Below are 22,777 nucleotides of genomic sequence, written 5' to 3' on the forward strand. Positions count from 1 at the left end.
GGCATACCTGTCACCATCTGTCTCACATCGAGTAGAGCCTTATAATGAAGATGGGCAAACCTTCGATGCCATAGTTCAGATTGTAGAGATGTGTCGCAAGACATGGCTCCCAATGGACTTCCTCCAACTTGATATAAAGTGTCAACCCTGAACCCAAGAGTAAAAACATCTTTAAAATTCCTTTTCCAAACATGTACCTTTCCATCAATGAATGCCATCTTGAATCCTTTGTTCTCCATGGTTGAAATGGACACCAGGTTCTTCTTGAGATCAGGTACATATAGTACTTCTTGCAAATGAATAGTGTTACCTCGATTCAATTGAAGGGTAACATTCCTTACTCCCTTCACGGGATAGGTGGCATCGTCTCCAAGGATGATCTCCAAGTTTTTCTCCTTTTCTATCAGATTAGAGAGGGCTTCCTTGTATCCGGTGAAATGCCTTGAGGCACCACTATCGATCAGCCAATTTCCCAAAGTGTCCGGACGAGAGGCAGTGGAGAGGGCCAATATAAGATAGTACTCTTTTTTCTTATTGTTAACAACATTTCATTCTTCATACCTAGAGCTCCTTGATTTCTTGGAGGGTCGACCATTTCCTTGATGTCCCACATTCCTTTTTCCTTTGCCATTGCTTTAATCGTTGTTGAAGTTGCGCCTGGAATGATTGTGATTATCATCATGCGATGTGTCCCTTCTAATTGGACACTCCCTTGCATAATGGCCAAACTTATTGCAAACAAAGCACCTACCCTTCCTTCCTCCCTTATATCCAAGCTTTCCATGGAAATGACCTTTAGACCCTTGCATTATTTCTCCTTTTGGCATGAGCGGAGAATGCAGTGGGATTGCTTCTATTAGAAGACATTTCTTGCTTCACCATTCTTGTTTCTTCTTGAATGCATCTCGACATTAATTCTTCAAACCCTGGAATTCGATCATTATTGAGAATAGTGGTTCTAAATATATACCACTTGGGTGGGAGTCCTCCAAGGGTAGTGATAGTAAGTTCCTTGTCAGGAATGACCTCTCCAATCGAAAGTAGATCATTCTTGATCTTAGTGATCCTTAAGAAAGAGGATTGAATATCCTCGTCCTTGCCCTTCTTAAAATCCTTCAATTTATTTTTGGGAAATAATATTTGATTTGCATCGCTAACCTTGAACATGTTGACCAACTTGCTGTAGATCTCCTTGGAGGTGTTCAAATTGGAGATGTAGGCCACAAGATGCTTGTCAATGGAATCTCTGATAATCTTCTTTGCTTTGACTTCAACCTTATTGTACTTGGTCTTCGCAGCAACCGGTGCATTTGAAGGAGGCTCAGGGATTTTACCCTTCACATAGTCCATCACTTCTTTTTCTTCCAGGATCAAATCAAGAGACATCTTCCATCCATGATAGTCAGATTTATCATGGGGCTTGTCTTCCAAACTTATTGCAAACAAAGCACCTACCCTTCCTTCCTCCCTTATATCCAGGCTTTCCATGGAAATGACCTTTAGACCCTTCATTATTTCTCCTTTTGGCATGAGAGGAGAACGTAGTGGGGTTGCCTCTTTTAGAAGGCATTTCTTGCTCCACCATTCTTGTTTCTTCTTGAATGCTCACTAACCTTGAACATGCTGACCAACTTGTAGATCTCCTTGGAGGTGTTCAAATCGGAGATGTAGGCCACTAGATGCTTGTCAATGGAATCTCTGATAATCTTCTTTTCTTTGACTTCAGCCTTATTGTACTTGGTCTTCGCAGCAGCCGGTGCATTTGAAGGAGGCTCAGGGATTTTACCCTTCACATAGTCCATCACTTTTTTCTCTTCCAAGGTCAAATCAAGAGACATCTTCCATCCATGATAGTCAGAATTATCATGGGGTTGTCTTCCAAACTTATTGCAAACAAAGCACCTACCGTTCCTTCCTCCCTTATATCCAGGCTTTCCATGGAAATGACCTTTAGACCCTGCATTATTTATCCTTTTGGCATGAGCAAAGAACGCAGTGGGGTTGCTTCTATTAGAAAGCATTTCTTGCTCCACCATTCTTGTCTCTTCTTGAATGATCACTAACCTTGAACATGTTGACCAACTTGTCGTAGATCTCCTTGCAGGTGTTCAAATCGGAGATGTAGGCCACCAAATGTTTCTCAATTGAATCTCTAATAATCTTCTTTGCTTTGACTTCAACCTTATTGTACTTGGTCTTCGCAGCAGCCGATGCATTTGAAGGAGGCTCAGTGATTTTACCCTTCACATAGTCCATCACTTATTTTTCTTCCAAGGTCAAATCAAGAGACACATTCCATCCATGATAGTCAGATTTATCATGGGACTCGTCTTCCAAACTTATTGCAAACAAAGCACCTACCCTTCCTTCCTCCCTTATATCTAGGCTTTCCATGGAAATGACCTTTAGACCCTGCATTATTTCTCCTTTTGGCATGAGCGGAGAACGCAGAGGGGTTGCTTCTATTAGAAGGCATTTCTTGCTCCACCATTCTTGTTTCTTCTTGAATGCATCTCGACATTAATTCTTCAAACCCTGGAATTCGATCATTATTAAGAGTAGTTGTTCTAAATATATACCACTCGGGTGGGAGTCCTCCAAGGTTAGTGATAGTAAGTTCCCTGTCAGAAATGACCTCTCCAATCGAAAGTAGATCATTCTTGATCTCAGTGATCCCTAAGAAGTAGGATTGAATATCCTTGTCCTTGCCCTTCTTAATATCCTTCAATTTATTTTTGAGAAATAAAGTTTGATTTGCATCACTAACCTTGAACACGCTGACCAACTTGTCATAGATCTCCTTGGAGGTGTTCAAATTGAAGATGTAGGCCACCGGATGCTTGTCAATGGAATCTCTAATAATCTTCTTTGCTTTGACTTCAGCCTTATTGTACTTGGTCTTCACAGCAGCCGGTGCATTTGAAGGAGGCTCAAGGATTTTAACCTTCACATAGTCCATCACTTCTTTTTCTTCCAAGGTCAAACCAAGAGACATCTTCCATCCATGATAGTCGGATTTATCATGGGGCTTGTCTTCAGCCGGGAAGTAGGATGACGAACCCATTAAACCTTTTGTCCTTGTCCAATTGACTTTGGTGATTGCTATTTCACTCTTGCTTGGGCTTTGTCTTCACCTCAACTCTGATACCATGTTAATTTTAGGTAACAATGGTATGTTCTATGCTTAAAAGAAATTTACTTCAATTTCTTTATTAGACCAATATCAATATCCAGTTTAGCAATCGCATCAGCATGATAGCAAAATGCAGATAGAACATAAACATAAACAGTAGAAGACAAGCCAAGACAAGAGGACACAAGATGTGGCACCAGCCAGGGACAAAAACCAATATGGGGAAACCCTTGATCAATTCTTCTTATATTCTTCAATAGTTCAGCAGAGAGAGAGATAGTACAAATTACAAATCTAATCATTTATGAAAGCAGCAAGAAGCCCTAACCAGAAAAGTCAACGCTGGTCAAACAAGGCAGAATTCTTCCTCTAAACAGCTCAGTCAAACCCAGTCAACTTAGGCCTCCAACAGCAAGCCCAATCAGCCCAAAACATTTTGAAAAAGTCCCGTCAGAAGCTGGTCAACGAAAGTCAAACTGCGGCCAGCCCTAGGGTAGCCAACAATGGTCAAATGAGAGGTCAGATCACCTCGATTTCAGTGCCCAAATCTGCGCCCTGCTAAGGAGAAGATACCTCACCCAATCCGCAGTCAAAAGGAGGTCAACGCAGTCAGACAGTCAAACATAAAAACATCCTCCTTCCTTCGCATGTATGAGAGACAACTACCCAGATTAGCGTACCCAATCAAGTGAGGAGAGAGAGATGTGTAAAGATGAGGTGATGATGAAATGACTTGAGGTCTCCTCTTTTTATATGCAATGTTGAGGATCAGCTGGGGATTTGAATCCCTATTTTGCTTGCTGGCCGACCTTGACAATTTGTCCATTATATAAATAAATTCATATCTTCACTTTTACATGTCGGAATCAAATGATCTTTAGATCAATCCTACACCTCTCGAAGAGAGGAATCCAAGAAAAATATCAGTTGTCATAAATAAGATGACACATGTGGAGTTTGGCCCTAGTTGCCAATTTTATCACTTACTGTTCTTTTGCACTTACTTGTCCAACGGAGGAATCTTGGTGTAGCCAGTGCATACTAGATACCAAACATCAAGATTCATTAGATTAGACTTCATCTTTTCTTTCCATTGTTGATAATTATCTTTGCTTAGCATAGGCATATTAGCATTGTACATTGTTTTTTACTTGCCTTGATCGTCTGCTTCTAGAGGCATCATTTTTTAATCTTTAGAGTGCTTACTTTCACTTTTACCCATGAGTGCAAGTTTAGTTGTTTCACTATCATTATTGCATAGACAAGGAAATGGGTTGTGGTTAGAACAAAAGCCCATACTTGATAATTCTTTGTTACTGTCTTCTTCATTCTTGATCAATAGAAGGTGGGGTGCTCCCAAACTTAAATATTTGCTGACATTTGTAATTGTCATTGCATTTCATATATCCCTGTCACAATTTTTTAAATCTCTTCTTCAAGCAATATTATCATCAGACTCATTACTACTTCTATCTTCAAATGCCATAAGTAATTGACATTCTTGATCACACTCACCTTCTTCACCATTTGAAAGACCATCACCATCTTCATGTGTACAACAATTTCTCTTGTTTTCAAAACTTCTACTATTTATTTTTGCAACTTCTTTCCCTTTCTCATGATTTTCTTTATAGGGACACTTAGCAGCGTCATGACCAGCTCTACCACAAGAAAAACACTTGAAGGGTGTTATTTTTTGTAGCAATGGACATATTCTAGCCATGAAATTTGATGGAGAGGCTAAGATACATGTATTCTCCAAAACCCAGAAATCGTTTATGGAAATTCCACCTAGAGACGACTTAATTAAAATAATTAATTAGTTTTTAATGTTTCCTAAGTCTAAACTTAGGAAATATGATTAATTAAAGGGTATTAATTAAGTCATGGTGAGAATCTTCTAGAAAAAGACATGGATCGAGTTCTAGTTAATCTTAGCCATCGATTAAGTTTTAATCATGGTCATTGATGTCTCAACGAGAGATTATAAGAAGAAACTCGATGGGGCTTGGAGAACATACACCAGCAGTTCGATTTCACTGGCAGATCGATTTCCAGAGTAGCAGCGCTGAGTTGTCGGAGAGAGAGCTAGTGAGCTCGAAGCAGTGAGAGAGGGGCAGGGATAGTAAGGCCGGAGGAAGATTTTCCAGCTCCGGTGAGTGCATTGCAGAGAGGCAGTGAGTGCCACAGAGAGGCAACGCAAAGGCAGTGCAGTGCTTTAGAGGGGATTTCGTATTTTGTTGGGAGAGCAATGATTTAGTGCCAGAAGCCGTAGAGAGAGTCCGAAGGCCAGGAGGATCCATCTTCCAGACAGCAATTATTCAGATAGCAAAAGGGAAGCAGTTCCGAGTTGTGGGACGTAGTACTGTGTAGGCTAACGGACTGCGTAGAGGCAGCATAGAGAAGCTCAACATGAGCCAAGGTCAGTGTCGGATCGCCAGCAGGAGTGAGATTTTTCTCACTAGATTTATTGTCAGTCATTTCTCTGTATGCATTGCTAGATTTGAGCATCCATAGTCTTGTACTCAGTTTTACTACTGCATAATATTAAAGCCCTCAGCGGCTGCATTGATTTTCCCGATTTAGGTTTTTCAGGGGACTTAGTCCAAAAATCATTGTGTATTTTTGTGTGTGTGCATTTATTCTTCCAGCATTTTTATTTCTTCCGCAATATTTAGTTTGTGAAGGTTGCAATGTATTTGTTTCGATATTTTCCATAACGCACATCAAATAATTTGTTTAATTAAATTAACAAACAGAAGAAAACATTAGTCGCTGCAATAGGATTCCGGGTTTCGGAATTTTCACATGGTATCAGAGCACAGCTTGGAAGCCGGAGAGCTCAGTGGCAGAAGGGAAGAGGAATTTTGAAGCTCTGCGTCAGCAGCAATTCAAAACCCTCAGAGGCAGCGTAGTTCCTTTGACCAAGAGGATCGATTTTTGAGGAAAAATTTATTTGTCAGAGAGAGTTGACAAAGAATAAATTTTCCAGATCAAAGATTGCCAAAAGCAGAGGAAGCAGCAGTATTTTCCTTGCAGAGAAGATCTTCAACTAGGACGCATTTATTTTGCAGTAGTTTGTTGGTGCAGAATAGCGTCAAGAGGAAGGAAGAGCACACATTGAGGGAATTCTTTCCTTAGGGAACTTCTAGTCCAGAAGTTTGATTTTTCATTGCAGAGTAGCAATTATTGTGAGCAGATTTGCCCACTCCAACAGGGACTGCATAGAGCCATTCAACAGCCAGGCAGAGGAAAAGAGGAGTTCGACTTTTTAGAGAGATGGCATCAGCAGGGTTGAGAGATCAGGATCCGTTGGAGGAAGCCTCCAACTATGTGATCTGGAAGGAAAGAATTTTTTGTCTTCAAGATGAACTCAAAGCCTACATTGATGCAGTGGTAGCTATCCCCACTGATGCAGATCAGATGAAGACCTACGAGAAGAAGATGGCGAAAGAAAAGAGGTTGATTCTCGATGGGGTTCAAGGCCACATGGTGTCTCACATAGTGGGCAAAGATAGTGCCAAGCAAATGTGGGAAGCTCTTCCTACGCTATACGAGGGATCTTCCGAGCAATGGAAGATGTATCTTGAGGAGAAGTTGAGATGTACCAAGATGCAGAAAGGAGAGCGCATAGACCCCTTTCTCACTAGGCTTCAAGATGTCCGAGACCAGCTGTCTGCAGTAGGGTCAGTGGGCCAGCCTACAGAATTGGTGTGGTTAGCTCTAAGCAACATTTCTGAAGACTGGCAGGTCTTTGTCCAGAGTATTCTGGGCAGAGACAAGTTGCCTGATTGGGATCAAATGTGGGTTGATCTGCAACAGGAGGAGATGAGGCGAGATTTGGTGAAGAGCACCATTAATGGCAGCAGCAACAGCAATGGTACGAAGCAAGTGAAGGAAGAAGAGAATGTGGCCCTCGCATCAAAGGGGCAGCGGAGTAGCGCAGGAGGAAGAATAACCTTTCCAAGGTCAAATGCTTCAGATGTGGTGAGCCTGGCCACTACAACACTCGATGTCCTCTCAGAAAGAAGGGCAAAGAGGAGTAGCAGGATCAGTAGGCTACATCCGCAAAGATTGATAGGTTGTCCTCCAGATTGGAGGAAGAGTTTGCCATGATCACCAATATACCTCCAGAATTGTGGGGTGATTTGGTTTTGTAGCCCCAGAGAGCCATAGGATGGGCAGGGTTTTTGAGGTGGTCCACCTCATGAATCAATACCTTGCTACGGGAGCCCACAGTATTTCAGTAGTAAGATGGATCAATGGCAGATGGTGCAGTCAGATGCCAGAGTGACAGATGCAGTGGCTAGTAGCAATCAGATACTGGGCAGTGCAGTGCAGAATTGGCAGCAGTGCAGTTGGCACAAAGCAGAGTCAACAACAGCACAGAGGCTTCAGTCACAGTGTAGAGACTAGCAGCAGTCAGAGACTTGGGTGACAGATGCATCATACTGATCATAGTTGATTCAGTGTTTTGGATGCTTTTTAGTTGCAGTTGTTGCATTTGCAGCAGCAGCAGATGGATAGGGAGTTGCAGTCCAGATGCAATGTTGGTTGCAGTTCAACAGGGCCAGGAGCAACACAGATGCAGCATGGGTCCTCCACGGCCTGGGCAGCTAATCGGTCGGCTTAGGACGGAACCGACAAGTTTGATCATAAACCAGCCAGTTCCACCCTAAACCGGTCAGCTAGCACTGGTTTTTGTGGTTTCTAAGTGAAGGGAGGGATCGAACTCAGTTTTTTTGCCGGTTTGACCCAGTCGACTAGTGAATCGATCTGTTTGACCAGTTACTAGTTTAAATCGTCCGGATTTTAAAACACTAGTTAGGACAGTGTAGAAAATTAAAGTTCTTCAAAGCTTCACAGATAATGCATCTATGTTCTTGCTAGTAAGATGTTAAATTTCAAATAAGGGACCATATTTTGGACACTATGTGTCGTACACTGCATAGACCTCATCCTTGAGGACATGGGAAAAGTGCATTGGATAAAGAACACTATAGAGCATGCCAAGTTGATCACAAAACACATCTACAACCACTCATGGGTATTTAGCCTAATGAGTAAAAACAATGGGGGCAGGAAGCTTGTTATGCCCACCATCACAAGATTTGCAACTCACTTCCTCACATTGCAATCTCTCCTTTCCCAAGTACAAGACTTGAAAAAAATGTTTTACACTGATGAATGGAATGTATCTTAGTGGACTCTAAACAAGATGGAAAAGACACTGAAAAGAAAGGGTTTGACAACACTTTTTAGGGAAAACAGTAGAGATTGTTAAATCAGTGAACCCTTGTTATGGTGTTCTTGTTGGTGGATAGGGAAAAATTGGCCATGGGTTATATACTATGAAATTGGATTCGTCCAAAACAGGCCACATGTCTGAATCCCATGAATCTGACACAATTCGATGGGAATTCGAATCCTAAAATGGGACACCACGTGTCCTAATAGGACACCATCGAATCTCGGTCATGTCCCGATTTTGGGATTCGAATCCCAAAAAAGTGAGGGTTTATGAGGTTTATGAGGGAGGGTTTATGAGGTTTATGAGGGTTTATGAGGTTTGTGAGGGTTTATGCAGATATTTGAATTTTGTATGTACTATGCATGCTATAATGTTACTAACTTACTTTGTAAACAGTAAAACTAACATCTAGATGAAGATCTATGTTTGAAATCAATGAATTTGTATCATTAATGAGAATTTGTGTAAAAAATATATAATTTTTAATATATATATATAGATATATATATATATATATATATAGATATAGATATATATATATATATATATAGATATAGATATATATATATATATAGATATGTAAAATAATATATAACGAATCCTACGTGTCTTGTTCCAGCAGGTCAACGTGTCTGAATCCGACACTCGAATCCCCATATCCTACGAATCCTAAATCCTCGTGTCAGGTGACTTAGGTTATATATATGAGGCTATGGATCAAGCAAAGGAGCATATAAGGGAAACCTACAACAATATACTAGGTAAGTATGGACCTATTAGGGTGATCATTGATAATAGATGGAACAATCAACTCAATTGCCCTAAACATGCAACAGTGTATATCTTGAACTGAAGGTATCATTACAAAGCTTGGGAAGCTCACACTAGAAAGGTCAAAGATGGATTATATGAGTGTGTGGAGCACATGGTCCCTAATAAGTCTAAGTAGTTAGAAATACATTGATAGATCAGTGCTTTCACCAGGGCCATAGATACCTTTGGAAAATACATAACAAAGATTGCAGGAGATGTGGACCAACCTGGTAAGAAATTCCAAAGTGCTTTTAAAGTTCAAACTATAATACTTGATCATCTATCCAAACACAAAATCTAATTTGTTGAAATAACTTGTCTTTGTAGCACAATGGTGGGAGTCTTTTGGTAGCCAATGTCCTCAATTGCAAAATTCAGAAGTCAAACTTGTTGTACTTTTGGGTGTGAGCGCAATTGGTCTATTTTTTAACAAATTTACACAAAGAAGAGAAATTCTTTGGAACAAAAATGGTTGAATGATCTCATTTTCATGTAGTACAACCTCCAACTCAAATGCCACCAATTGTAAAACAAAGGACCTAATAGATATTGTTGATTTATGGTAGCATCGGATGTGCTCTAGGCCTCAAAATTTGCAAGGAGGCTAGGACACATGTATTTCACAATACCCAAAAATCGTTTTGGGAAATTTCACCCAGAGATAGTTTTTTTAAAATAAGTAATTATTTTTAACGGGTGCCTAAGTCTAAACTTAGGAAATTAAAATAATTAAACGGTATTAATTAAACTAAGGGGGGAACTTTTAGAAGAAGACGAGGATAAAGTCAATGTGATCTAAGCCATTGATTAGAATCTAATCTAGGTCATTGATTACTCAACTAGAGGATTATAAGGACTTCGATGGGCATTTGGAAAACACACCAGGTAGATACTCAGTTACCCAAGTAAGATCAATTTTCTCACTAGTTGAAGTTTGGCAAGAGGAAATTAAATCAGAGGGAGAGTTGCAAGTGAGAAGGAGAGAGGGCATCAACATCAATGGAGAGTGCAGGAGCAGAATGAAGACGCAGTGCAGAGGAGGGACAGCGCAGAGGCTGTGACACTGGGACTGTGCATTCCCTATGCAAAAGCTAACACAGTGAGACGCAAAGCAGGCAGCAGGTCCTCTCCAGAGTCGGAATCTCACTGAGAAGCGTGAGAATATTGTCTGTAAAATTTCTCACAGAAATTCCTCTTCTATTATGCTGGTTGTAACTTGTACATGAGATTTTCGCTGAAGATCAATAAAGAAACCCTCATCTGCTACACTGTTTTTCCCACATTGGGTTTTTTTGGGGACAATTGTCCAAAAATAACTGTCATTGTGATTATACTCATGCTAGTATTTTTCCTTGCATTTACTTTCCGCAATATTTTGATTGTGAAGGCTGCAGTAGAATTTATTTCGATATTTGTTGTAAGATCACTATGAATAACTTATTTAAATTTAAAAAAACAAAATCCATTTAAATTTAATTATTTTACGTATTTTTTGAAAACTAAATCATTGAATCCAAGTCATTTTGAGTCCATGTCAATACTCGAGTTGATAGGTGGCCAAGTCTAACTCTGAGCCTTAAATAGTATAAATATTAGCAAACTTTGCATATTTTGTCTCTAATGATTTGGAATCTTAAAAAAAAATCCATTAGAATTTAATTATTTTATGTATTTTTTTGAAAACCAAGTCATTGAAATTTGAATCTGAGTCATTCTGAGTGCAAGTCGATATTGAAGCTGATAGGTGATGATGAGCTTGATGAGTGATCATGTTGATCAATGATTTATAGTTGGCTAGGAGCTTTGTTTTTGGACTCTGCGGGCCATTTAAATTCTTATTGATTATGTATCTTGTTGCAGATATCCATTACGCTCTGACATTTTGATATATTCACCTTTACACAGTATATAGATGAGCAAAATTTGCATATTTTGTCTCAAATGGTTTGGAATCCTAAAAAAACGAAATCCATTTCAATTTAATTATTTTATGTATTTTTTTGAAACCTGAATCATTGAATCCAAATCATTTCGAGTCCAAGTCGATACTCGAGTTGATAGTAGCAGGCCAAGTCGAACTCCGAGCCTTAAATAGTATATATATTAGCAAACTTTGCATATTTTGTCTCTAATGGTTTGGAATCTTAAAAATATTTTTTTCCATTATATTTTAATTATTTTATGTATTTTTTTAAAACCAAGTCATTGAGTCTAAGTCATTCCAAGTGCAAGTCGATATCAAAGCTGATAGGAGGCTGAGTCCAAGTTTTAATACTATGCCCTAGGCATTCCGGCACACACCCTGCATCCCCAGTGACAGCATGATGTATGTCCCATTCCCCACCACACATTAATATATCTATTCTTTAAATGTTCTAAAATACACACACATCTACATGCACACGTGCCCACCAAAGACTTCTATATCTATCTATCTAAAAACTTCTCTCTCACACATAGACACATAAGCCCACATGCACACATATTTGTTGCATTGGAATTATAGAAAAAAAACACTTCATTCAAAAAGCTTTGGGGCTTTTGTTGAACAATGTTCTAATCCAATGATAAGAAAACAGACATGTTTGCAACTATCGATACAAATATGTTGTAAATTTTGAATGAAAGTCTTTTGTTCAACGTGCTCTGCCAAGATAACAGAAAAGTATTCATTACGCCAGAGGCTCATGTCACTTGGTGCTTTTCAATCATTAGCATCCCAGATAACCCCATACCACTAGAACAACAATTGGCAAAAGGAATGTCTGACTTCACACAGAGTCATTATTTATTCAGAAAATATGGTTTGACAAAGATGGTGAAATTGATCATGCAAAAGGGACACATATACACAAGTTAGGCAGAGTGAACCAAAAAGATTATACAATGACAAAATGAGAGCCTATTTAAAGGGACTCAATAGATGACAATTAAAACAAGTAGTCAACGCATGTTTGGAGAAACAGTAACTTCAGTTTAAAAATATTGTAGATGCAAGCAAGACTGCTCCATATCATTATATACTTACAGTTTCAAGAAAACTATAATTTTCTAGATATATCATAATTGAACCCACATCAAACTAACACAACTGCATAAAGACGATAAAACTTACATGGACCAGCATGTGGAGCCTCTAAAGCCAAATTCAAAATTGCATGAAAGAGAGCTCCAGCACAGTCAGAGAAAGACCTGTTGTATGCCGCCCTGAAAGTTTGACAACACGTCGAAAAATCAGAGTGACTGATGTGTTGAAACATTGTTTGATTCCTAATTATAAGATTATATGAGCTATGTATGTGCTTGTGTGTAGAAAAGGTTGAGAAAAGAAAGGAATGGGGAAGCAAAGAGGTTAGTTTGAATTTTTTTCTTCCTTTTCTGGTAGAAAGCAAACAGCTGTTTATGAAAAACAGCCATATTTTTCAATTCCAAAAAGTACCGTGTTCCAGAAATATTCTTGTTAAGATTTCTAATAAAATAATAATCCAAAAGTGCAAATGTAAGTGGTAGAAATGAGAAAATTGAGTGAATAGTGCAGGTATTTTTAAGCTTTCAGGACATCAAACTGATTATACCTGCAAAATTCTTACAAAATCTTGAAAGCACATAGCACTGTAAACGATGTATCCGTGTTCACCACAAACCACTTAACAGCAAAATGAAAGCATGGCAATGCACCCACAAGAAAAATCCCTTTGTATATGCCACTGATAAACTTGTATATTTGGACTAAATTCAACAAAAGATTGTGCCTTTCAAATTTCAAACGGGATACCAAAACATCTATAGGAAACATTGCAGGAGGAAATGTGTACAGCAGTGGCCATTACACAGACATCATCAATGTTGTCACCACGACATATATAGGTATTAGGAAGAGACACAGCTAATGAAAATATGACGAACTCCCTGAAAGAAAAACCACAGACAGCATCCCAGCATTAAAGATCAGCCATCTGCGTTCTAGTGTGGAGCATGCATGTTATGAGTCATGACACCACTAGGAAATTCATTTGGCTCATCATAAACATCTTCAAGAGAACAACACCATTAAAACTTTTTGACCATGCTAGTTTGAGTTTCCATAATTTATTTACCGATTCCTATGGCCTTTGTAGAAACCACATTGCATGTGACAGCCTGCTCTGTACATCCAACTTATGTGCTTTCAGCATGTGCATTTTAGCTGGTTCTTTCTGAAACTCACCGCACATTTCATAATGTATAGCTTCACTGTGATCTAATCACGTTAATGGCTTTTATTAATGCAAATATTAACATAATACCTCCACTTCATCTTTCCTTTCTTTGTCTTCTGTGACAAAGTAGGCATCTATGCTCCAAAATATATCAAGAATATAACATATATGAAGTTAGATTGCACTAAGAATAATGTATGCATCAAACATGTGTGCCATTCCAGTAAGGTAAAGGACAACGTCATTCTCTTTTTTATACAATTAAATTATACTTATACAACAACATTCTTGTAAAATGATATATCAATATGCGATCATGACATTATCTTTTAATAAATTGAATGAATGCATAAGAATGGAAAACCAGCTCCCATCTACAATCTCATTTTATTCCTCAAACCATTAACAAAATAAATAGATTTCAAATGCAATCCAGACTATAAAAAATTGTAGAGTAAATAAAATTGTTAGAATAGTAGATTTCTGATATTCAGTTTTAAAAACTTATTCTACAATAAACAATGGAAGCCCAAAAGGGGTTAAATCCAATGGTGGAAAGCAAGGAGTTTTTTTCCATTGGGCAAGGTTCAATTCCCATGAGTGCTTCCCTGGAGCAATGGGGGCACCTTGAGATAGCGGTCAAATGTGTGGTTGCACCCAGAGACACCATATTAAATGGTTTTGTGATCTATGCACACATAAGTGGATCAAAGCCCACCCCCATTACCTCCGTTATGTATATCAAAGGATCTTAGATCAAGTGGTTTGGTGAACAATTTGTTTCCCTTGCTGTGTGGGTTCAAGTCTAAAGAGACATATTGTAATTGGCCCATTTGTGGGGTTTATGAAAAAGTTGTACCTGGTGTAATAGTGGCAACCGATCTTTCAAAGTTACTGATTCTACAGGATTTCTCGTTTCAGTTATTAAAAAAAAAACAGTGGAAGTTCAGATTAATAAACCAGTTACCAAAAAAACAAAGATTCAACAAACATATGTGATGCAGGTATACTGATCTATTTGCTGGAATTTGGGTAGCTTAGAAGATATTTCTGAGAGGTGAAAACCCACCAAAAGGAGTTGGCTGGGCAAGTGTTTTGACCCAAAGATGTGGGTTTGGACCCAAGACAATTAATTGTTTATTCTAATTTGATGATTAAAGGGTAAGTGACAAAAACCCTAAGGGATCTAGGATTTTTCCAAAGAAACCCTAAGGGAAAAGTATAAATAAGGGGAGACCAATGGAGAAGTCTCATATCATAGCAATCTCATTCTTTTGTTGAACAACAAGCCTGAGAGAGAGCTGAGATCCTCAAGAAGAATCTGCAGCTAGGAGAAAGATGAATTGTATGGTCTGTTTTCGGTTTTGGCCCTTTGGGAGAAAGATTCTACCCTAGAGAAGTAAGTTGAGTTACCTATTGTTGGACGGGGAGGATATGGTCTGTTGTATAAAAGAAGGGACGTTGCAAAGTTTGCAATCATGGTCTGCCCATATGTTTTTGTCTTCCTCATAGAGGGCCGAGGTTCTGCTAGTGCCCTAATAGGAGGCATGGTCTCTATTATGCTCTAGAAAAGGGGGATTGAAGCCCTAGGAGGAGGCAGGAGGCCTCAGATCTGTCACATGCAGAGAAATAGGGTTGTTAACCCTCAGTTTTAAGAACAAAAGGAGGATCGAAGTATACAAAGAGGCTCGCGGGAAAATAAAAGGAGGTCATGAGACCTTAGGCTAACGAACAAGCTGGACCGAGGGGTAAAGGAGGCTAGCCAAGCCCTTAAGAAGGTCACCCAAAGTGTTTAGAAGGAGACCGCAGGTAGAGAAGTGTTCTAGAGCCAGGGTCGCAAGTGGTGAGGGTTTCTGAGGTAGGCCACAGGCCTAGAAGAAGGAGGGATGAGAGGCCTTAGAGCCCTACGAGCAGGTGTCGAGAAACCTCAGGTTGGTGACCATAACGTGTGGAAGTGTCTCAGGCCTGTGCAGCGGCCAGGGAGGCAAGCAAAGTAGGTTTTTTTCTATGTAAGAGGTTTGTTGATTTGATCATGAAATCTATTCATTAAAGGAGTTGTGAACAGCAAGTTTGATGGATGATGGTTGAGGGCTAAAGGAGTAGCCCAAGATCACGAGTAGCTGATTAAGAAAACTCTACAAGGTGGGCAACAAGAGGATAGTGACTGAAGAATCTGATCATTGGGTGATTATAAGAGGCAAAGGACAGTCAGGTACATCAAGGGCAAAGAAGACAGAAAGCGCTGGAGGCAAAGGACAGCTACAGCGAGTAAGTCAATCCATTTTGTTCTTGTTGTGATGGCGAGATTGAGGGTGTGCTGGATCAGACCTCAAGCCCTAATTGTATAGTATTGTATACTATGTATACTAGTTGTGTCAGGGTTTCATAAAGGGCCATGATCCCTGGTACGAGAGCCCTAATGTTTTCCTTATTGATGGACTAATGAGAAAACGTGATTTGGGCCATATAAACCTGCGTACTTATTGATTTTGTTGTTGTTATATTTCTGATATGCAAAGTGCTTCTCTATTATGTTGTGTTCCTAGCTAGGGCACAATACCAAATTTAGAGGGCAAGGAAAATTCAACACTATTTGTTAATTACATAATTATACACACACACACAAGCCTGAGGCTTAGCTCAATTGTTTGGACAATTTGCTAAAGATATGTTGTTGATGGGAAGGTCAAAGGATCTAATCCAGCCAATCCCTCGGGGTTATCAACACCTCTTGTTACTGGTAGTTGACAACTTCCTCCATTCACATACTCTACACAAAAGAGGAAAACCCACAAAATCTTCAAATTAAAAAAAATAATTACACACATGGCTAAGAAGAAGTTGTTGCAATCCTGCATGTGATATTTGCTCATAATATCAGCGGCTTACTTGCCTTTCCCAAAGATGATCTTCCCATCTCCTTGCCAAACCTCCAATCCAAGAAAATAGTGCATCAACCCGATACCCTTCATCTCAAACTCGCTTGCAAGATCTTTCTTGCATTCTTAGATGAGCTTATTTGCACTTGTCAAGGTCAGATCGCTTGTGTACAACACTAGAATAAGTGGCTCACCTCCAATAACAATGTAATAGAGGTTGGGGTCCACTTCACTCTTAGTGAAGCCCAATCCCTGAAGGTAACTGTCAATACGAGGATACCATGCCCATGGAGCCCGTTTAAGCCCATACAACGCTCTCTTGAGTCTGCATACATGAGTCCTCTTAACACATCTCTAAAACCCCTTTGGTTTCTCAATATAAATCCCCTCCTCAACAAACCCATTGAGGAATGTTGTTTTAATGTCCATTTGGTGGATATTCGACCCCATCTAAGCTATAATGGCTATAATGGTTTTGAAAGATGAATATTTGGTCATGAGGGAAAATTTCTCATCATAATCAATGCCCTCCACCTACGAAAACCCCTTTGCCACAAATCTTGCTTTGTATTTCTCGATGCTCCCATTAGCCCCATGCTTGATCTTGTAGACCTAGCGAGTGACCATCACGGATTTTCCCTCGGGCCTTGGTACCACCTCCCAAACATCATTTTTCATGATGGAGGCATACTCCACCATGGCATCTCTCTACACTTGTTAAGTGGTTGCCTCCTAGTAGCTAGAAGGCTCAGCATCCAATAACTCATTCATGAGGTCCATGTACCTTGTGTACCTCTATGGTTGTCTGCTTTGTCGAACTTATGTACTAGGAGCATCAACTCACTCCTGTGCTTCCACGATCAAGTGATATGCCCATCTCACTATCCTTCTTCCGGTGCTAGGAGTCATGGGCTCAGTGGGCTACACTCTCTCCTTTGTGAAAATTCCTTAACCCTGGGAATTCCTACTACAGCATTGATGATATTTCTCCTACTTGTTGGATTTACATTAACAAGTTATTTGCAGTTTCCTACGGCAAACATCCAAATACATACACTGCAGCCTACACCAATTAAATTATATGTTGAAACAAGCAACTAAATAATAGAGAAAAATACACACAAATGACACAGTTGTTTTTGGACAAATGTCCCCGAAAAGATCACTTAGCAGAAGAAACTTGTGAGATTAACTCACTCTACATTGCAAGTCCCAGCTGATCCGGCAATTGCACTGTGAGTTCCCCGGCTACTTTTGCATTTCCCCTGCATGGGCCCTACATCATCCTCTAAGGCCCTGCATCAACTCAACTGGGAATCGATTTTGCCCTCAAAAGCCTTTTCCAGCCCTCCCAGCTCAGAAGCGTCAGCTCCTTCAGCAAATTCGGACCTTTGCACTAGAACCTACTACGTTGTTCTGCATGAGCCCTTCCTGGCTCTGTGTCACCCCCTCTGCCCTCTACGTTGCCTCCTTTGTGTGTCTCTCTGCCTCTCTGCTGAGTATTCTTGGCTCTGAAGAAGATCCTCCAGCCAAAACTCCCTATGCCACTCTCTGCAAAAGCTCACTATCGAAATTCTCTTGGCAGCTGCTATGCTTCAGAAAATCGAACTTTTGAACTCACTCTGTGTGTCTTCCACATGACCATCAAGCCTCCTTAAATAATCTTCTCGTTGACATTCAACGAACCAGATTAGATGCTAATCAATGGCTAAGATCATTTTTGCTTGATCCTCGTCTTCTTCTAGAAGTTACACCCACCGTTTATATTAATACCCTTTAACTATTTTATTTTCCTAAGTTTAGACTAGGGTCCCTTAAAAATAATTAATTATTTTAATAAAACTGTTTCTGGGTGGAATTTCCCAAAACGCTTTCTAGGTTCTTTGGAATACATGTGCCCAAGCCTCCTTGCAAAATTTGAGACTTACAGCACATCCGATGCTACTAGAAATCAACACTTCCTCTGAGCGAGGAATGTGCTCTAATAATGCAACATGTTGAAGCATTACTCAGTTCTGTAACATCTCCCTCTGTGTTGTTGATGTCTGACATGTTGTCCACCAAGCACTGCGCAAATGCTACATCAGTACTGTTACTGACGCTGCCATTGTCAATACTGCATCTGTGAAAATTCTATCACTACAACGACTGATTTATTTTACCTACTTATTTTTCGATAAGTTATTTACAAAAATCCTTCAGTAAACATTAAAATAAATTCTACTGCAAATATCACACCATAATACAGAAACAAACACATGCACAAGAATCAAACACATTGACATAGATATTTTGGACAATTGTCCCCAGAAAAACCCAATGCGGGAAAATCGATGCAGCAGAGGAGGATTTTATTAATCAGTTATGCTTCAGTACAACTGGGTACCAAACTGGCTTACCCAACAGAGATAAATTCTCCAGCACTTCTCCCAAAGTCAGCATCGGGCTTGCTAGCCTCTGTGCAGCTCCCAGACCCTCTACGTCAACTCTTGCCTCTCTGCGTCAGCACTAGGCCTCTCTGCGTCACCCACACAAGCCCTCTAATGACTGCGCAGTCCTACTAGCTCTGCATTTGCCTCTCTAACCTTTGTGTTGATCTTCTGGTGTTGTTCCTTACTCTTTGTTTCGTACCCGCTACCTCTTGTTGCATTCCAAACCTCTAATTCGAATTTCTCAGCTGACCCCACTCCAGAAATCAAACTGACTGGTCTCCCTCAGTATGTCTCCAACTAACCCTCAAGTCCCCTTTTATACTTTTCCTGTCGATGAATCAACGGTCGAGATTAAGTCCCTAATCAACGGCTAAGATTAAAATAGACTTGATCCTTATCTTCTAGAAGCTTCTCATCCTTATCTTTATTAATACCCATTAGTATTTTTATTTCCCTAAGTTTAGACTTAGGAACTCATTAAAAATATTAATTATTTTAATAACTATACATCAAGATGGATTTTTCCAAAACGATTTCTGGGTTTTGGAGATCTCATGTGCTTTAGCCTCTCCACCAATTTTCATGGCTAGGGCACATCCGATGTTCCCCCAAATCAACAATCCCTCTTAGCGAGGATTGTGCTCTAGTAATACTCCGCACTGAGCATCACTTCAATTATACGGCACCAGTACCTGTGTTGATGCTAAGCCTCCTCACCCAACATCCTCTACACTGTTGCATCATGTACTGCTGCCCATGGCTCTATCACTGCCACCGCTACATTTGTACTGCAACTTCCTCTGCATCCGTGTTGTTGCTAGTCCTTCTTCCCAGCACTGCATCTGCACAGCAACTCCCTCTGCATCCGTGCTAGCTAGTCCTTCTATCCAACACTACATCTGCACTGCAACCCCTTTTCATCATGCTGCATCGTGCTACTGCTAACAGCTACTGCACTGCAACATCGTACCCATTTCTACTACTGAAATGGATTCTTTATCATCCCCATCTTCTCCTTGAAATAATCGAACTTGGTTCTTCCAAGGGCCTTGGTAAGGATGTCTGCCACTTGTTCTCCTATAGGAGTGTAGCTCAACTGTACAACTCCCCGTTGGACACAGTCTCTGACAAAGTGACACCGAATATCAATATTCTTTCACCGATCGTGAAATACTGGATTCTTAGAGAGCTTGATGCAACTCTGACTATCACACATGATCCTGGTCGCCTCCATCTTTATTCTGAATAGGTTCACAAGCAGTTCTCTAAGCCATATGGCTTCGCACGAAGTTGTGCTTGCAGCCATATATTCTACTTCAGCTAAGCTCAGAGCTATGGATTTTTGTTTCCTACTGCACCAAGAGGTCATTCCCGATCCAATGTTGAAACAATACCCAGAGGTACTTTTCCGATCCACTGAACTTCCAGCCCAATCTGCATCAGTAAATCCACTCAATCTGATATCCTTACTCCTGGTGTACAAGAGTCCATAATCGACTGTTCCCTGTATATATCTAAGAACATGTTTGGCTATTGCCTAGTGCGCCCTCTTCGGTTCCACCATGAACTAACTGAGGGTGTTGGCAGTGTAACAAATGTCTGGCTTGGTATTGACCAGATACATCAAGGACCCTATGAGCTGCCTATATAAGGTGGGATCAACATCCTTGTCTTCTGATGCATCAATTTTCTTCCAGTTGGTGATCATTGGAGTAGTTGTGGGTCTACATTCTTCCATCTTGAATCTCTTCAGAATTTTTGTAGCATATCTCCCTTGCCCAAGGAAGATCTCCCCTTTTTGCTGCCAAACTTCCAACCCCGGGAAATAATGCATTTGTCCCAAATCCTTCATGTCAAATTCTGTGGCTAGATTCTTCTTGCAATCCCCGATGAGCCTGGATGATCCTGTCAGGAAGAGATCATCCACATATAATACTAGAATTAGAGGCTCATTCTCTACAACCAGGTAGTAGAGATTTGGATCTGTGTCACTCTTGACAAATCCCATCTTCTTGAAGTAGCCATCAATTCAACCATACCATGTTGTAGGTTGTCTGTTTCAGCCCATACAAGGCTTTCTTCAATCTGCATACATGAGACTTCTTCTCATGTGTCTCAAAGCCTTATGGTTGTTCAATGTATAGCTCTTCTTCTATCAACCCATTCAGAAATGTCGTTTTGACATCCACCTAATGAATCTCCCATCCCATCTGTGCTGTGAAAGATATCACGGTTCTAATAGATGTATACCCGGCTACTAGGGAAAAGGTCTCTTCATAGTCAATTCCTTCCTTTTGGGCATACCACTTAGCCACAAACCTAGCTTTTTATTTTTCCACACTATCGTCTACAGCGTATTTAATCTTATAGATCCATCTCGAACCTACCACTGATCTGACTTTGAGGCCTTGGCACTACCTTCCAGACATCGTTCACCATTATGGAGTTGTATTCCTCCACCATCGCATCCAACCAAACCTGATATTGAGCAGCCTCCTGAAAACTGGTAGGCTCCCCATCCTGAGCTACTAATGCTTGATATCTATCTGGTTGTTTTCACTCCCTTTTATTGTTTCTTAGTGCATCGATGAAATCCTCTGCATCTTGCAGAATCTGACGAAGTTCCCTGCATGTTCTTCCTCTGGTAGCAGGTGCTTCTGTTAGCTCCTCCTCCTCCTATGATTCTTCCTAATTCAAGGAAGAATTCTTTCCTTCTGTTGATTGAAGTGGTTTGACCAACAGCTCATCTTTTGACTGCTCCTCGGAAGGCATTTCTCGATATTTTCTGAAAGCCTTGTCCTCCATGAACTTTACATCTCTTCGAACTACTACCTTCCTGCTCCCTGGAAGATAGATTCTGTATGCCTTAGCGTTCTCACTATATCCCACTAGATATCCTTTCTCTGCAGTTTGATCCAGCGTCTTCCTCTTTTCCTCGGGTATGCAGCAATATGTTAAGCTCCCAAATATCCTGAAATGACTGACTTCAGGCGTCTTCCCTGTGAAGACTTTCTCTGGAGTAATCTTGCCCAATGCCCGATGAGGAGTTCTATTCTGAACATAGACTGTCGTGTTGCATGCTTCTGCCCATAGGAACTTTGGCATATCCTAATCATACATCATGGCCCTAGCTGCTTCTACGATAGTCCTGTTCTTTCTTTCTGCTACTCCATTCTGCTTCGAATTGCAAGGAGTTGTCCACTCTCATCTGATGCCTTCCTTAGCGCAAAAATCAGTGAAGTCCTCATCGACATACTCTCCACCATTATCTAAGCGCAAAACTTTTATTTTCTTCCCTGTCAGGTTCTCCACCAGATCCTTGAAATCTTTGAATCGACAGAAAACCTCGTCCTTGGTTTTCAAAAAATAAATCCAAGTTTTCCTTGAGTGATCATCAATGAAGGTGACGAAGTACTCGACACCACTAAGAGCTTTAGTGGACATAGGTCAGCAAATATCTGAGTGTGTCAATCCAAATACACTCTTGGCCCTGATTTTACTTCTAGGAAATATCGCTTTGGCATACTTTCCTAGAGCACATCCTCTGTATACATCATCTCGTTCTGTACTAAGATCCGGAACTCCTGTTACAGTTTTCCTAAGAATTCTTAGAACCTCATGGTGCAAATGTCCCATTCTTCTGTGTCATTCTTCATTCAAATCCTTGTCTCCATGACTGCCTATCAGTGCCATTGGTGATTCTAGTTGTAATCTGTACAACCTGTTACTTCTGATCCCGATCTGCACTTTCTTTTTCTAGCTTAGGTGTTTAACGTATATTCTCTCCATGATGAAGAAAATGTCATAGCCCTTGCCTTGAAGTTGCGATACGGAAAGTAAGTTCATCCCCAGTCTTGGTACATGCAGCACGTTGGTGGCACGGAATCGCTCTCCCGTTTCTGTTTGAAAAACTATGGTACCCTTCCCCACTAGAGTACACTTTGCCTTATTCCCCATGGTGATCTGAAAATTCATCCTTTCCTCCTAATAATCTAAGAAACATTCCTGAATTTCTGTCGTATGCCAAGAGGCTCCACTGTCTATATACCAAACCTCTGATGATGCAGAGC

At 40.3% G+C, this 22,777-nt stretch overlaps 1 protein-coding gene across 5 annotated transcripts in view; it reads right to left on the reverse strand.

Annotated features, from left to right (window-relative positions):
• Positions 1–22,777, reverse strand: part of LOC149153887 (uncharacterized) — a 403,197-nt gene that overhangs the window by 101,310 nt on the left and 279,110 nt on the right. For all 5 annotated transcript variants that reach the window (XM_089438322.1, XM_089438319.1, XM_089438323.1 and 2 more), the window contains one exon: positions 12,313–12,404. In XM_089438322.1, coding sequence (XP_089294448.1) covers positions 12,313–12,404 — 92 coding nt within the window. The remainder of the gene's footprint in view (positions 1–12,312; positions 12,405–22,777) is intronic.

Source organism: Pinus tabuliformis, chromosome 9 (genome assembly GCF_031772625.1).
Source record: "Pinus tabuliformis cultivar Carrire ecotype Pingquan chromosome 9, CPIR1, whole genome shotgun sequence".
NCBI lineage: Eukaryota > Viridiplantae > Streptophyta > Pinopsida > Pinales > Pinaceae > Pinus > Pinus tabuliformis.